Raw genomic sequence first — 16,600 nt, forward strand, 5'->3', positions numbered from 1 at the left:
GGTCAGACTAGATGATCATAATGGTCCCTTCTGACCTTAATATCTATGAATCTATGAAAACAAGGTCCTAATTAATCTTCTGCATTCAAACCTTGTCACATCACTTGGTTGACCATTAAGTGTATTAATGGTCTTTCTTCTCCAGTTATGTCTCTGGCTTCAGGCCACCTGTTACTGGGAAAGCAAATGGTTTTGTTTCTTCTAAATAAAGATTTAAGTTTTGATGTAATGCTAAGAGTGATGAACACTTTCTGGGCATGGCAGCATGTTGTCATAAATAACTCCTCCTATCGGAGAGGAGGTGGGCGAGGTAATATCTTTTATTGGACCAATTTCTGTTAGTGAAAGAGACAAGCTTTCTAGCTTACACAGAGCTCTTCCATGAGGTCTGGAAAAGGCACTCAGGGTGGGTGTCGCAGCTAAATACAAGGTAGAACAAATTGTTTAGCATAAGTAAAAAGAAAAGGAGTACTTGTGGCACCTTAGAGACTAACCAATTTATTTGAGCATAAGCTTTTGTGAGCTACAGCTCACTTTAAGTAGTTAACACACATTGTAAGAGACTGTTCAAGATGAAGTGGCCAGTTAACAACTCTGGAGTTATAGGACAAAAGAGGAGGCACTGCTGAATATTTTCCCATGACATATTTGTCTCCAGCACCTCTCTAGTTAAACTCTAATTATTTTACACACAGCAGCCGGTTGCTATGCTAGACAACGGGAGATCTTTGGCCAATTCTGTTTTCATTGTGTTTTGGATATTTGATATTTGATACATGGCTGAGGTACAATTGGGCACCTAGGGGTCTACTATCAACACTTGCCATATGCTCCATGTATTTCACCTTCAACATGGGAGATTTTGTACTTTAAGTACTATACTCACTTCATGTTTATTCCCTGTCCTCCTGCACTTGTGCCTTTGCAAAGACTTGAATTCTGATTGCTCTGTTTTGCTTTGTCTCTAAGTATGCTTTTTACAGTATAGCTATTTAGGCTTCTATAGCTAATCATCAGGGAGATCCTTAATTGCCATGCAATGGCTTTTTAACATGCAGAATTTTAGATCTAGATTGTTGTTATTAAGTATGTGGGACTGAGGTATAGGAAAGCTCACTTTCTGCTCAAATGGTGCAAAGCTTGTTTAAGGATTGTTTTTGGTAGTCATTAGCAGTTTATCTACATCTGAGAACTGTAAGAAGCACATCACTAGAATATCAAAAACTAAAGAAGTTGAAACCAAGTGATAAAAATTGCAAACAGCAGATGACAGTGAAACTATTTTGTGGACAGAAACATTTAAATCGCTTTTGTTGGTTCTAAATCCCTGTGATCTTTTGTAATAGTACCATGGCTTGGAATTTTGTTTTGGCCAGTCAGATTCCTCTTTTGTAAATGCCTTTTCCCTACACTGGATATCATCTGCATGATCTTTTGAAATGATAAGGAAGAGTAATAAAAGAGAGGCATGTAAACAACTACCCGAGAGAGATCTTGCTACAAAGATGGTTCAGAGCAGACTTTTAACACAAGTCTGTGTCACTTACAGCTAGTGTTTCCAAAAGCAAAATCCTGGACAATTAATGTAATTTAAAAAATAAAAGAAATGTTTGCTAAGGTAGCTCTGCAAAAGGTGAAGCAGCAGTTAATCATTGCCGACCCAGCAGCATTCCATCCAGAGTAGAAGATTAGATGTCTTCAAATCCTCCTAATCACTCTTCCTACCGGTCACAATGACTTCTTTTGATGAAGCAAAAGAGGCCCTCTGGCTACCACTTTAATTACCTATTGCTGGTTGGCACTTTTTGGGTCTCTTCTCTTGACTCTAATTTTATTTCCTCCTAAAGGTGATTGTCCTTTTCATGCTGAAATTGTTTCAGTTTGGTCTTTTCTGGTTAGGAAAAGTATGGCTAGCTAGAGTAATAACTGAATATAGATCCAAAAGCAAGAATACTCCATGGATCAACGCTTGGGTCACTGGCCAGGTGCCTCCAGAGTGTCCACCAACACTAGTTACAGAGTAGCAGCCGTGTTAGTCTGTATTTGCAAAAAGAAAAGGAGGACTTGTGGCACCTTAGAGACTAACAAATTTATTTGAGCATAAGCTTTCGTGAGCTACGATAAATTTGTTAGTCTCTAAGGTGCCACAAGTACTCCTTTTCTTTTTGACAGAGGTATATAAAATCATGAGTGGTTTGGAGAAAGTGAATAAGGAAAAGTTATTTACTTGTTCCCATAATATAAGAACTAGGGGTCACCAAATGAAATTATTGGGCAGCAGGTTTAAAACAAATAAAAGGAAGTTCTTCTTCACTCAACGCACAGTCAACCTGTGGAACTCCTTGCCTGAGGAGGTTAGGAAGGCTAGGACTATAATAGGGTTTAAAAGAGAACTAGATAAATTCATGGAGGTTAAGTCCATTAATGACGGTTAGCCAGGATGGGTAAGGAATGATGTCCCTAGCCTCTGTTTGTCAGAGGGTGGAGATGGATGGCAGGAGAGAGATCACCTGATCATTACCTGTTAGGTTCACTCCCTCTCGGGCACCTGGTATTAGCCACTGTCGGATGAGAGGATACTGGGCTGGATGGACCTTTGGTCTGACCCAGTATGGCCCTTCTTATGTTCTTACAATGGAGACTGTAAGATCCAAAGAAGCTCACAAAAGCTTATGCTCAAATAAATTGGTTAGTCTCTAAGGTGCCACAAGTACTCCTTTTCTTTTTGCAAATACAGACTAACATGGCTGCTACTCTGAAACAGAAGGGAATGTGGCTCCTTAATGAGGTGTGTGTTTTCTAAGGTACAGCTGAGGGGGTACAATGTTCATTTCCATCCGTGACCTCCCTAAACTTTGGCCAGTGTGTGTAACACTGTGTTGGTGAGGATGTGCAATGGGATTTGGTTGACTGTAGGTGTCCAAATGGCTGTTAGATTTCCCCCATGTTCTGCAGCCTGTTTTGTCCCTTGATGTAAAACCATGAACATGAACATTCTAACTCTTTCCGTCTCTCTTCCAGCAGCGAGTTTTCCTCTGCCTTCACTGGCAAACGTAGGGTCCCCCGCACTCCCGAAGTGCAGAGTCCCAGCCCTCGAAAGGGAAAGATCCCAACCATTGCACCACAGTTCTCACAGTCTGGACCGCAGCAAACAAGCCGGCCTAGCTCTTCGGGATCATCTACAAGAAGCAGGCAGAGTAAGTGAAAAACTCTCACTCTTCAAGTTGTCTGTGTTAAGGGAGGAAAGAAGGAAGCTTTACAGCAGTCTCCATGAATGGTGTTTTGTGCTGTAAATGTTGTTGTATGACTATGTAGTTATCCACTGCTGGATACACACATAAAATTCTATCCTGCTGAACACACTGCTCATAATTCTAGGTTTCAGAATAGCAGTCGTGTTAGTCTATATTCGCAAAAAGAAGAGGAGTACTTGTGGCACCTTTTAGTCTCTAAGGTGCCACAAGTACTCCTTTTCTCATAATTCTAGACTCTCGTGTCAGCATTTAGATCCAACATCCTTCCTGCTTTTGGTATAGAAGTTGGCCCAATTTCAGAGGTGAATCTAAGTTAGTGACACTTAAACCTTCTTCCAGCCCCCAAATTAGACTTTCGGTCTAATCCTTTAGACTTCCTTTGGCTCGCACCCACTTTATGTGTAACTTGCGTGGCCAGCTAAATGATCACTTCCGGCTTTATAATCTGTGAATCATCGTTGAATTTGGCCTACCAAGGGTGAGCCTAACGAAGTCTAAGCTGGTGTCGCTTGCCCAGGCTCTGGAAGAGAGAAGGAGAGCTAGAAAAGGGGTGTGATGGCCAAGAAGGTGGAAGTGAAAGATGCTTCCAGCCTGTTATAATATTCTTAGCCCTTCTGACTCCTCAATGTGTAAGTGCCTCAGCTGACTTCCCCAATACTCACACAGCAGTCAGGGCCTGTCAGCAGCTGTAAAGGAGTCCAAGGGCTGTGTCTTCACTCAGCGAAAAGGTGTGTTCTTGACTCGAGTTAACATCCTAGTGAGGACAAGGCACTTCATGATTTTCATACGAGTCTGCAGGTTGAGTTAAAGATGGGGGATCCTTCTCTGTGTCTCCACCTGCTAACTCATGTGAAAACTACAAACTGCCTTGTCCTTGTTAGGATTTTAACTCAGGAACACATCTGTCTTTTGCAGTGAAGACGAGGCCTGACATTTTTAGACATTTTTTCCAAAACTCAACTATATGCAGGCAATTTTTTTTGGAGCCAGCATGAATAAATATGAAAGCACCTGCTAGCTGTGTACTTATTACAAGCGTGTCATAATCATCATCGGAATTTGCATTTTTGTAGCACTTTATCTGAAGATCTTGGAGTGCTTTACAAGCATTAATTAGCTTCACAATGCCCCTAAGCCTCACCCACTGTCAGGTACATAAGTATCATTAACCGCATTTTACAGAAGAGGAAACTGAGGCCCAGAGGTGAAGTGACTTGGCTGTGGTTACATAGTAAATCGGTGGCAGAGCTGGGACTCTACATAGTGAGTCAGTCAGAGCCAGGATTAGAACTGAGTAAGTTTCTGGAGAGGAGTCCCATGTTCATCCCTCCCTAGATCATGCTGCCAGGTCTGTTAGCTTGACCCCATTGTATTCCTGCTGCATACACCCTCTCTAGCTTTGACGTCAGTGCTTGCTGTTTCCTGTAATACGAGCACTGTCCTGACTGGATCGATAATGGTGTTAATAGCCAAGAATCCTTCCCCGGTTCCTGTTTCGCTGCCTGTTTAAAGGGAAGCGCTGCTGAAAAAAGCAAAAGTGCAGCATGCACACACAAAAGGAAATGCTGTCCACATGTCCAGCTTCTCCAGGGAGCATGGAGCTGAGCGTGAATTCATGCTCCTAGGTGCATGTGTTTGATGAAAGATTGGTCCTGATCCGTCCTCTCTACACCCAGTCTTGTGCTAAGTGCTCAGTGGGGGCTTTGAAGGGAGTCCCGTATCCAAAGAAACAGTGTACAGTGCGGCTTGTATCAATATCACATTAAAACCGAATGTGATCAGAGATTTAAGTCACTGGGGTTTCTCTACAGGCTCGGTATGTGCATCCACAAGCCCAGACTCCTGGGCTACTTGAACTTTCAGACTTCACCTTGACGTAGATCTATTAATTCTGCCCTGGGTGTGCATCTTAAAATTATGTGCACAATGGATACATCTGATCACATAAACAGGCAGTTCCCTCTCCCGAGTGTTGGAAAGAGGCTCCAGGTTAGGCTTATTCCTGATTTTTTTGCATCAGTCACAGATTCCCTAGCACTTACTTTGCTATTAATAGGAGACTCTTCACTGTTTACTGTATTATCTTGTTAGTAATGGCTGAGATTTCAAAGCAGTCTAGGGGCTTTAGACGGGTGTCTTCCATAAACATTACTTTCAATATGTTTATCATTTGTACAGCATTTTGCATTCGCAAAGCACTTCGCAGATATTAATGAATTAACACCCCTGCACCCACCTCACATGGGTGTTGTGATGCAGGTGTGCATCTTTGTCCCCATTTTACAGAGGGGAAAATTGAGGTACATAGGTTAAGGGCCAACGTGTCTGAAGAGGCAGGTAGGTGTCTGCTGGGATTTTCTGAAGCACCTAAATACTTCAAAAATCTGGTCTTAGATGAGCAACCAACCCACAGTGTGAGTCAGCAAGGATAAGGGCCAGCCATGCCAAACCTGTGAAAAAAAAAACACAGAAATTTTGGCTTAATTGGCTTGTGAGTTGTTTGTTGGCTAGTTTTTGGCTTGTTTAGCTTGTTGCTTGTTGTAGCTTGTTGCTTCTTTTTTTTTTGATCGGCTCCCAGCAAGCAGGGGCAAGGGGGGGCAAGCAGCGGCAAGAGCGGGGAGAGAGTCAGGGGTGCACAGCAGGCGCACCGCAGTCCTAGACTGCACGCTCGGGGGATCTAGTCACATAGAGTGTTGCGGCTCTTAGGGATTGGCTTATTTTGAAATGGGATTAGCTTGATTTTTGGCTTATTGTGAAAGTCGGGGTGCTTATTTACCACGTGGTCGTTGGCAACTGTGATGAGGGCATGGGAGTTCCTGTTTCCCAGTCCTCTGCTCAGACCTCTAGGCCTGTTCATTTCTGCATGCTCAGAGGGACTATAGCTCCCCCCAACAGACACCTGTGGGTCAGACTGATTTGTTTGTCTGTCTGTCGCAAGTTTCTGGTGACATATAGATTTTATGAGAGCCAAGCACTGGTCATGATGAGGAGAGAAAGATGATTGTCCGGTACAGTTTATATAGCCAGTATAATCCCACAGACTGGAGTCTCTAGCCTGTTGTTAACGATGTGACTAGTATTTTATGGAAAACAGCAACACATTTCAAGAAATCCAGTTTAGACTCCGTCTACGCTAGGAGCTAGGGGTGTGATTCCCAGCTCATGGAGACACATAAAAACAGAAGAACGGCCATACTGGGTCAGACCAAAGGTCCATCCAGCCCAGTCTCCTGTCTACCGACAGTGGCCAGTGCCAGGTGCCCCAGAGAGAGTGAACCTAACAGGTAATGATCAAGTGATCTCTCTCCTGCCATCCATCTCCACCCTCTGACAAACAGAGGCTAAGGACACCATTCCTTACCCACTGAGCTGGTGTACTAAAAATCTCACTGAGCTAGTGTACTAAAAATAGCAGTGTAGCCATGGTAGCCCTCACAGCAGCAAGTGGTGGCACTGGCTAGCCACCTCAAGTACAAACCCTCCTGACCCCTGCTGTGGCTACATACTTGAGGGGGCTGGCCTGTGCCACTCTGGCTACAAGACTGTTTTTAGCAATGAGAGCTAGTGCATGTGGATGCACAAGCTGTGACTCCTATCCCTAGCTGAGTTCCTAGTGTAGACATACCCTTTGACTAGATGGGTTTCTTTTTTGGGGTGACTGAGGGCACGTGGACTCTATGTCTTATGTATGCACAGGTAGCACGGGGGTATCTACACACCTTCGGCCAAATTCCACCCTCATTTTGAGTCCTGCATCAGTAGTGAAGTCATTGGGACTTCACTGCACATATATAACATAAAGCAAAACTAGGCCCCCTCAGAGTAAAGCCAACAGCTTTGGGGTTTTTGCTAGTTTCCTTCTTGTGTGCAGGCTTGTACAGAGAGGGCACATGGGCTTGCAGTTAAGGCACTGAATTGAGATTCGAGATCTGTGCTCAGTTCCCAGATCTGCCACAGACACTCTGAGTAAATTATTTCACCGAATCTGTTCTCAGCTCCACCTCTGTAAAATGAGGAGAAGAATCCTTCCTTCCTTTCTTCCACTGTGTCTGTCTTGGCTATTCTGAGTGTGAATTCCTTGGGACTGGGGCTTTCTGACTATGTATATGTGCTGCACCTGATCTTGGCTGGGACAACTGGATGCTACTGTACTGTAATACAAAAAGAAGAGGAGGAAAGGGTTATTTTATCTGTGGAAACACCAGCCCTTAAAACAGCATCCCATTGTCCAGAAGTGGTGACAGTAATATCTGGCAAATAGGTGAAAGCTCAGATAAAGTGTAAATGCCTGTCAAGACTAAACCCACATTTTCAAGTTGTAACATTTGTGATTTAAGTTTCCTTTGTGTATTTTTTGCTGTGCTGTTTGTGCTGGTGTCCAGGTTGAACAGGTGTTCCCCACAGGCAGAGACCATCCGATAATCAGTTCTACTTTCAGCTGACAGTCCCTTTCTTACTTCCCTTCTGCAGGCAGCCAGTCCTCTAGGAAGTGAGAACAGTTCCTTTCTTCAGCAACCACCTGGCTTATCCTTTAAGGACACAGGTAGCATCTTGTAACAAGACTCCTAGCTTCACTGGCAGCGGCCCCAGAGGAGAGTGAGGTTATCAACACTCCACTGCATATGCCTTGCACGTGATTCAGGGATTATCTGATGGGATGTGTCCCCTCCTGGTTAAAACAAGAGACCTTCTCAGGAATCACAATTTGGGTAGCAGCACCGCTCCAGCAGCAGACGAGGACTGGTTGGGTAGATGTACGCAATCCAACTATTCCTAATAGTTTATTCTGAAGCGACATTGCTGAATAGCATTAAACAGTGTGTGTGTGTGTGTGCCTTCCCCCTACTCCCCCTAGGCACTGCCCTGGGGAGAAGGTCCGTAGGGCTGATGTAATGAGCTGGCTGAAGTGTACTGTTTACATGTTGTTCGCTAGACCAATTTCTGGACCTGCTTTTTAAACTGGCCCTTGGTTTATGAGCTGAGGGGATGGAACATCTACGTACAGGGAAACTTCAGCAGCCAAGAAAGACCATGTGTCTGGTTCTGCGCTGACTAACACCTCATGCAATCATGTTCACTTCATGGGACTTACATGCATGTAAGTGAGCTCTGAATTTGGCCCGCTGAGATGTGTGCTGGGTGCTTGATCAACAGGGATCCTAGTCTTCTGTGATAAAACCCCCAAAATTCTCCTATAAAAAAAAATTAAAAATCCACCTTTTTATGTGATGAAAATGAAACACAGAACTTTCGTTTCCCAAGTCACAATATCTATAGGTATCAATTGAACACGATGTTTTATTGGTATATTTACAATTTGTAAGCGAGTTCGAAGCCTACCAGTGCCATCAGTCCTTAAAATAAAATAAAATGAATAGAATTGCAATTTGTATTTCTTGCATATACCAGATACATCTATGTCTGTATTCTATACAGTGGAACCCCATTTATCTGATCTAATTGGAATGGTGGCAGATCCGCTGAAGCTCAAGCTCTGCCGCCCGGGGCTGACAGCTCTAGTTTGGTTATGATGGACAGCTGGATAATGGAGGCTCCACTAAAGTGTATGTTTTTATTTTTTCACAAAATGTAAAAGCTGAAGCTTCTCTGTAAAAACGCCAGTTGTGCGTTTTTCCGTGGCAAATGGATTTCTAGGATCCCTGTTCATCCACCTTGTTTGAGAAGTGTGAGTCTGAGGTATGGGGGGGAATCTTTTGCAGGTATTAGTTGGTGTGTACTCAGCAGGCAGTGTTCCGACTCCTCCACTGGGAAGGTGCGTGTGGACCTGCTCCATTCTGCTGAAGAATATAAAATGGGCAAAGGAGCGACCGGTGGCAACTGAAACAATATTTCACCATTGCCCAAATGAGTGGAAGTGCTTTCCAGTAGGGATCTGCTCAGCAGCCTTTCCTGAGGGCACCGACCCCTTGTGGAGCACTCATCCTGTTTTTAAAACCCATTGAATGAATAATCCGCTTTCTCACTTGAGATGAAGAACTGTTTTCTCCTTTTCTTTTTGTTTTCTCCTTGTGAGTCCCTGAGCCAGTCTCGAGCAATTCTTCTTTAACACAACCCTCCAAAGTGTGCACCTGGGTATCCTTCCTTGACCCTTTGTCACCCTCTGTGACATTCCTTACATCTGACTTTTGAACAATGATCTGTTACATCTTCTTGTGAAATCTTAGCAGGAACCGGTTTTCTCAAAATAGACTTGAGCTGTTCTTCAGTAAATGTAAAGTGGAAGGTGAGTGGGCCAGTCACTGAATAAGAACTAGAGCAGTTAATCCTAGCATTTATGATGCAGAAATTTGTTTTGTTGTTCATTCTTTTAAATGTAGCAGCGATCAGGAAACACTGCAATAGCCACCGGGACTGGCTTTTCAGTAATATCCCGTCAGGTGTCAGCACTGATGGAAACAAAAACAAGAAGCCCTCTTCCAAATCCTGTACAATCTGCCTTTGTAGTCTGGCTGCTGATTGTGGGAGAGGGATGGGACAGCCAGTGCTTTTTCACTTTTTCACATGTTCACTTTTCAAAACCAAACATCGGGGTGCAGGGAGAGAGAGAGAGAGGGGAGTTGAGGCCTTTTGTGCTGGGATTACTGCATGTGAGGAAAACAAGTCGAAAACCTTAGACATGATAAAGCAACACTGAATTGAGAGCATTTGCAAATTAGAATGAACTTGGTGGTGGTTTGAATGGCCCACTGCGTTTGAAACAACAATGTCATCACTTTCCCATAGGAAAGAAATGGTTGAATTGTCATTGATGGTTTATACTGAACGGAAAGAAAGTTTTACACTTGGATTTAGACCTTGGGTGGCAAATTTCAGCCTAGGGTGATATTAAACAGTCAGGGTCAGTTCTCAATTGGTGCAAATTGGCATTGAGTCCATTGAGCACAGTGAAACTGTGCCGATTTACTGCAAGTGGGGCTGAGGAACAAACCCAAACCCTTGGACATTAGACTTCATTTTGGAATTGGGCAAATACTGATGGGTTTGAAATATTGCAATTTACAAAGACCAGATCACTTTGTAATTTTAATTTCTCCACAGGAAGGGTAAAGTAATCAGGAAATCAGCAGTTCTTACATAGTTCCATATCTGCATAGGACCAAAAGTGGTTGTGGGTCCTCTTTGACCTCTGTCCTCTATCATTTTAAAACTTTCTTTAAAAATCTTTGTGCCAGAGAAAAAACTCGGGGAGGGAGAGATCCAACTCCTTATGCAGATCTCCCCATCTTTACTTGGGAGAGGCAAACGCCATCAGGTGAAAATTCCTGCTGATTCCTAAGAAGGCTGCGACAGACAGAATATTAACATCCCAAGGGCGGCTCTGTGGAGGTTTGATGGGGTTAAGTGTCAGTCTAGCTAGCTTTGCTTTTTCCTCTTAAGCATTGTCTTTTTCCAATGTAAAATATCAAGACTACTTGTTACAAATGGGGTGCTAGGTATGTGCATTTGCATTTCCTGATACCCAGAATTCCCTTTCAGTTCAGTTTTTTTATTATACGGCAGTGCTGGGGTTTACCTTAGAAAGAATGGGCCTGCTTCTGTGAGATGTGAGCAGCTTTTGTGAAGCATTGAGCACTCTGTATTTTATTAAACTTACCAGGCCCGATCCTTTGCTGGTGCAGAAATCTAGTGTAATGCCTTTGAATTTTTAACAATGAGGCAATTAACACTGGAACAACTTACCCAGGGTTGTGGTGGATTCTCCGTCACTGGCAACTTTTAAATCAAGATTGGATGTCTTTCTAAAGATCTATGGTTTGCAGTATTGTTGTAGCTGTGTTGGTCCCAGGATAGTGGAGAGACAGGGTGGATGAGTTAATATAGTTTTATTTGGATCTACTCCTGTTGGTGAAAGAGAGAAGCTTCAATCTTAATTCTGTGTAAGCTTAAAAGCTTGTCTCTCACCAGCTGACGTTAGTCCAGTAAAAGATATCACCACACCCACTTTGCGTGTCTCAGATATGCTGTAGTTCAAACAGAAAGTGACTCACAGTCCTGTGGCATGTGTTGCGCAGGAGGTCAGAATGCGGTCCCTTCTAGCTTGGAATCGATGACCGTCAGTGGAGTTACGCTGAATTACACCAACTAAGGGTCAGGATAATTGAGGGCACAGAGCACCTTGCAGAATTGGGCCCAAATCAACAAGCCGGGGAGGGGAGAAATAGTTCTTTCTTACAGGGGCCTTTACAAGTGAGGACTTTATGGAGTTTTCCCCACTTTGAGCCACTAGACATGTTGGAGTGTCAATCTATAATTTGCAGACTTTATCAGACTGTTTTTGTGCTACCCTCAGTCCACCTAAGTAATTGATTAGATATGACGATTTTCCATCCACTTTTGCAATGAAACGAACCCTGTGTGTGTTTAAACTACATTCTCAGCAGTGCCATTCCTATTAAAGGCTGATAAAGTACCTTTATTCTGTGGAAAAGTTGGAATGTCAATCATGCAGGCAGAACTTTTTCAATCTCATAAATGTAAGTATTGCTGTTGATAAAGGGTTACAAGTAGCCAGATAGTAAAAGAGGCAACAGGATAACATGCATGCAATAAATTCTGCACCTCATGCCTAAAGGAAGTTAGTCACTTTCACATGCTCTCGAAAGGCTGCTGGTTGGTAAAACATGGCCACGATAAATCCATAATCAGAGCAGTGGAGAATACCATGCTTGAGTGCTTCATTGCTTACTTAAACCAGCTGTGTTCTTGTTTACAGGAAGCTAATACAGCAGTTCCACATATCAAAAGAGGAAAGCGTTCTGGGGTCAAAAGGCTGTGAGGCTACTTTAAGTTATAGCTTCAGCCTAATTTTATCATTAGAGAGAGAGAGAGTATATGTGTGTGTGTGTGTGTGTGTATAGATATACAATAAAAACAGTGTGTCTGTAATGTTTAAATTCTGCATGGAGGGCTTCTGGATTTACACTTGTTTTGAAAACAGCCGTTCACCTCTGAATGGATAGTCTTAATTCATTTTGTTGGTTTGCTTGGTCAGTTTCTGTTGTTTGTTTTTACATTTCCCTGCATTTCACTGCTGAGAAAACCACTTTCCCTGCTGTGTTTTGCACCATCTGTGTGACAAACATGGCCCCCTTTTATTTAGCTCTTAAGCCACGTCTACACTTAAGAGTTAGATCAACATAGCTATTGTGCTCTGGGGCTTGAAAAATTCACACCCTGAGCACCACAGTGAAGCCAACCTAGTCCTCCATTTAGCCACAGCTGTGTGGACAGAAGAATTCTTCCACTGACCTAGTTATTACCACTTGGGAAGGTAGATGACATGTATTGACAGAAATATCCCTTCCATCACTATAGAAAGTATTCACAGTATGACAATACTGCTGTAGCTGTGCCCCTGTTGCGCCCGTAGTGTAGACGTGCCCTTAGTCGCTGTAGCAGCAGCAGCATTACTGAAGTGAGCACCGGCAGGGGGAATTTGGTACATCAGTGGGGCAGTTCCGGGCCGTTGTACTGCAAGCCATTTATGGCATGAGTTTGTTGTCAGGGCGATTATTTTCTTGGTAGCAGAATGGTGGATTTAGAAATTAGAGGAATAGTGAGAATTTGGGGGACTGTTCTTTGCTGCCTGTATTTTGGGCCTTTACCTCCCGTCCTGCTGACTTTTTTGAAGCAAGGTGATCGGGAACATTCCACCACACTTCATACTGACAGGTTTCAGAGTAGCAGCCGTGTTAGTCTGTATTCGCAAAAAGAAAATGAGGACTTGTGGCACCTTAGAGACTAACCAATTTATTGGAGCATAAGCTTTCGTGAGCTACAGCCCACTTCATCGGATCCGATGAGGTGAGCTGTAGGTCACGAAAGCTTATGCTCCAATAAATTGGTTAGTCTGTAAGGTGCCACAAGTCCTCCTTTTCTTTTCACACTTCATACTGTAAGTCATGGCATATGGCGCAGTATGCGGATGAAGGAAGTTCCTCATTCACATTCACAAGGAAGTGCCACATTCTTTACAGTTACATTTGAATCGCAGCAGAGAGACATGCAGACTTCTTCAGGCAGCACTGATACTTACTGAATAGAAACCCGGTGAACTCTGCCCCCACCCAATCCCCGTTCTCTGTTTATAAATGTATGCTTCAAAGGGACTGTGGCTTTAAGGGTATTTGGTGGAGTGGAGGTGGAGGAAACTCACAGTGTGTTTGGGGAGACTAAAAAAAAACAAAACAAAAACAATCTGATGATTCTGGCCAAAGTGTCTTTTTTCAAATCTGCTACCAAGTTGTGGCAGCAGGCGGAAAAATGAAGAAACAACAAGCCTCTGATGCGTCTCTGCTCCCTTGAATGTCACTTTAACATCTGCCCATGCAGCTGATTTGCTTCCTGCCCTTGCTGGGCTATGGGTGATCATCAGCCCGTTGCCACACTCATCTTTGCTGTGAGGTGCAGCCCTCAGAGACTGGCCCATAGAGTGTTGTTTCTTGAGGCGTCCAGTCGCCGTGGGCCACCTACTGTATTGAAAAGAAGAGTGGCAACCATTTATTTCACTTTGTGTTAATTAAGTGTGCCTGGGAAGTTGTGGCCCAGGGTTACAGTTGTTGTCTATTCAGGCTCTTGTATTGTGCCCCTCAGCGGGGCAGGGGGGATGAATTGTAAACAGCTACATGATCTGTGCAGAGATTCGTTTTAAATATAATCATTAAACCGTGTGAGTGAGACCTCCATCCTTGCAACCCAGAGCAGAATTGGAGTTCAGTCGGAGCTTTACACTTTTACCCTGATCAAAAGCCTAGGAATTGCCCTTCCTGATCAGACCAACACTCATCTAGTGCAGTGTCCTGTCAGTGGTCAGTACCTGATGCTCCAAATGAAGATTTTTCCTAATGCCAGGAAGTTAAAGATTATTTTATGCCCTGAAGCATGAGGGTTTGTGTTCCTTATACATTTATATGATGTCTAATGTAGCATCCTGATTCAAACTGTTTTCCTTTAAGGATCTCATGCCTTCCAAACTTTGCTCTGATGGGCACATTCTAGAGCTTCAGAAAAGTTTGTTACTCCCTCCTACAAGTTCCACATTCCACCAGCGCTTCTTGCACGTGTCTCAAGTTTGCACAATTCAAGAGTATTGATTTACATCCAGGAACGTGAAAATCCTAAGGCTCTAAATGTAAATGTCAGGAAACCCACCTGACACCATGAGATGCCTGCTTTGTGTTTATAGAGTGGAAATGCTGCTCTGTTATGATTATCAATAAATGTACACTACACAATTCTAAGGAATGTAAATTATTTTATTCAGTGGAAGGCCTGACTTGTATGAAGATGTATTTAATTTTAAAAAATGACTTCCACATTGTCTTGAAGTTTTTCATCTTAAAAAGGACAGACATTGTTTCATTTGAACATAAGAACATAAGAATGGCCATACTGGGTCAGACCAAAGGTCCATCCAACCCAGTGTCCTGTCTGCCGACAGTGGCCAATGCCAGGTGCCCCAGAGGGAGTGAACCTAACAGGTAATGATCAAGTGATCTCTCTCCTCCATCCATCTCCACCCTCTGACAAACAGAGGCTAGGGACACCATTCCTTACCCATCCTGGCTTAGTAGGGTTTGTTAGCCATTTGGTTTTGTTGTTTAGTGACAATACCTATGATAATTTAATTTATAATACTGCTGAATAAAGGGAATGAAGCTTTAGAGGATAAATAATAATAAATAATCTTGAGGATTATTACTGGCAATAATACTTCACTTGGGAACATCTGGAAGAATATTCTTTCATTAGGAAGAATTGTAACACATTTTAGACTGTAGCCTAAATGATGGACTTCAAATGGGAACTGAATACTCAGCACCTCTAAACATCAGACTGCTGACGTAGCCAGAAACAGAATTAGCACACAGCAGCCTGTGTAGTAGCCAATGGACAGGAAATTTTGGCCAGGACATGGGAACAAATCTCTACTTTTTCTTTCTAAGTGGCCTGGGATCTTTAGTAGTTTTGTGCGGGCACTATTTAAAAAATTCACATGCAGCAAACTGCGTGGAACTCAGTTATATCTACTGAGCATGTATAGTGGGGTGAGTTCATGTGGGCTGGGGTTTCAAAGAGGTGAGGAATTTCAAACCTGGGAGTCATTAAGCAATAATAATTATAAGGCCTCTGACTGACCATCATCGGGCCTAATCACATCAGCCACACTATCAGAGGCTCGTTCACCTGCACATCTACCAATGTGATATATGCCATCATGTGCCAGCAGTGCCCCTCTGCCATGGATGTTGGCCATACTGGACAGTCTCTACGTAAAAGAATAAATGGACACAAATCAGACGTCAAGAATTATAACATTCAAAAACCAGTCGGAGAACACTTCAATCTGTTTGGTCACTTGATTACAGACCTAAAAGTTGCAATTCTTCAACAAAAAAACTTCAAAAACAGACTCCAATAAGAGACTGCTGAATTGGAATTAATTTGCAAACTGGATACAATTAACTTGAATAAAGACTGGGAGTGGATGGGTCATTACACAAAGTAAAACTATTTCCCCATGTTTATTCCCACCTCCCCCCTCCTCAGACGTTCTTGTTAACTGCTGGAAATGGCCCACCTTGATTATCACTACAAAAGGTTCCCCCCACAACTCTCCTGCTGGTAATAGCTCACCTTACCTGATCACTCTCCTTACAGTGTGTACGGTAACACCCATTGTTTCATGTTCTCTGTGTATATAAATCTTTCCCCTGTATTTTTCACTGAATGCATCCGATAAAGTGAGCTGTAGCTCACGAAAGCTTATGCTCTAATAAATTTGTTAGTCTCTAAGGTGCCACAAGTCCTCCTTTTCTTTTTGACTGCCCATCAGCTTTTGTTTGTTTCCCTGGAGTAAGGTCTTTGAGAATTTTATCAAATTACATCAAATTAAATTTAAGTCTTTCCTGTATAGGAGCAGAAAGTGTCAGTGCTGGTCCTAGCAATTGCTTCTAAATACAATTTGCAGTTAGACCACTAAGCATTCTCTGTGGATTAATGGATCCTCCTGTAACGATGTAAGTGGTTATCAGAGGAAACAACTCTAAGACAGTTATCCTTCAGCTAACTGAAGCCAGTGGTGATCTGTGCAGGCAAAGCATTAATGCTGGAGAGGGCACATTGTAAAACACACTCAATATAGAATCTATGCATACAATGTACTGGGTAAATGATGGGGTTTAGCCCATGAAAGCCAAAATAAATTTGTTAGACCTGGTCTACAATACGAGTTTAGGTCGAATTTAGCAGCGTTAAATCGATTTAACACTGCACCCGTCCACATAACGAAGCTATTTTTATCGACTAATGGGCTCTTAAAATCG

General features: G+C 43.0%; 1 protein-coding gene across 1 annotated transcript in view; it reads left to right on the forward strand.

The window, feature by feature from the left end:
• The window catches only part of ARMC9 (armadillo repeat containing 9), a 121,756-nt gene extending 105,878 nt beyond the window's left edge, over window positions 1–15,878 (forward strand). The window contains exons 26-27 of the mRNA XM_074963397.1: window positions 3,022–3,197; window positions 7,725–15,878. Coding sequence (XP_074819498.1) covers window positions 3,022–3,197; window positions 7,725–7,747 — 199 coding nt within the window. The 3' untranslated portion in view covers window positions 7,748–15,878. The remainder of the gene's footprint in view (window positions 1–3,021; window positions 3,198–7,724) is intronic.
• Window positions 15,879–16,600: the final 722 nt, after the last annotated feature.

The sequence above is a fragment of the Natator depressus genome, chromosome 9, assembly GCF_965152275.1.
Source record: "Natator depressus isolate rNatDep1 chromosome 9, rNatDep2.hap1, whole genome shotgun sequence".
Lineage (NCBI taxonomy): Eukaryota > Metazoa > Chordata > Testudines > Cheloniidae > Natator > Natator depressus.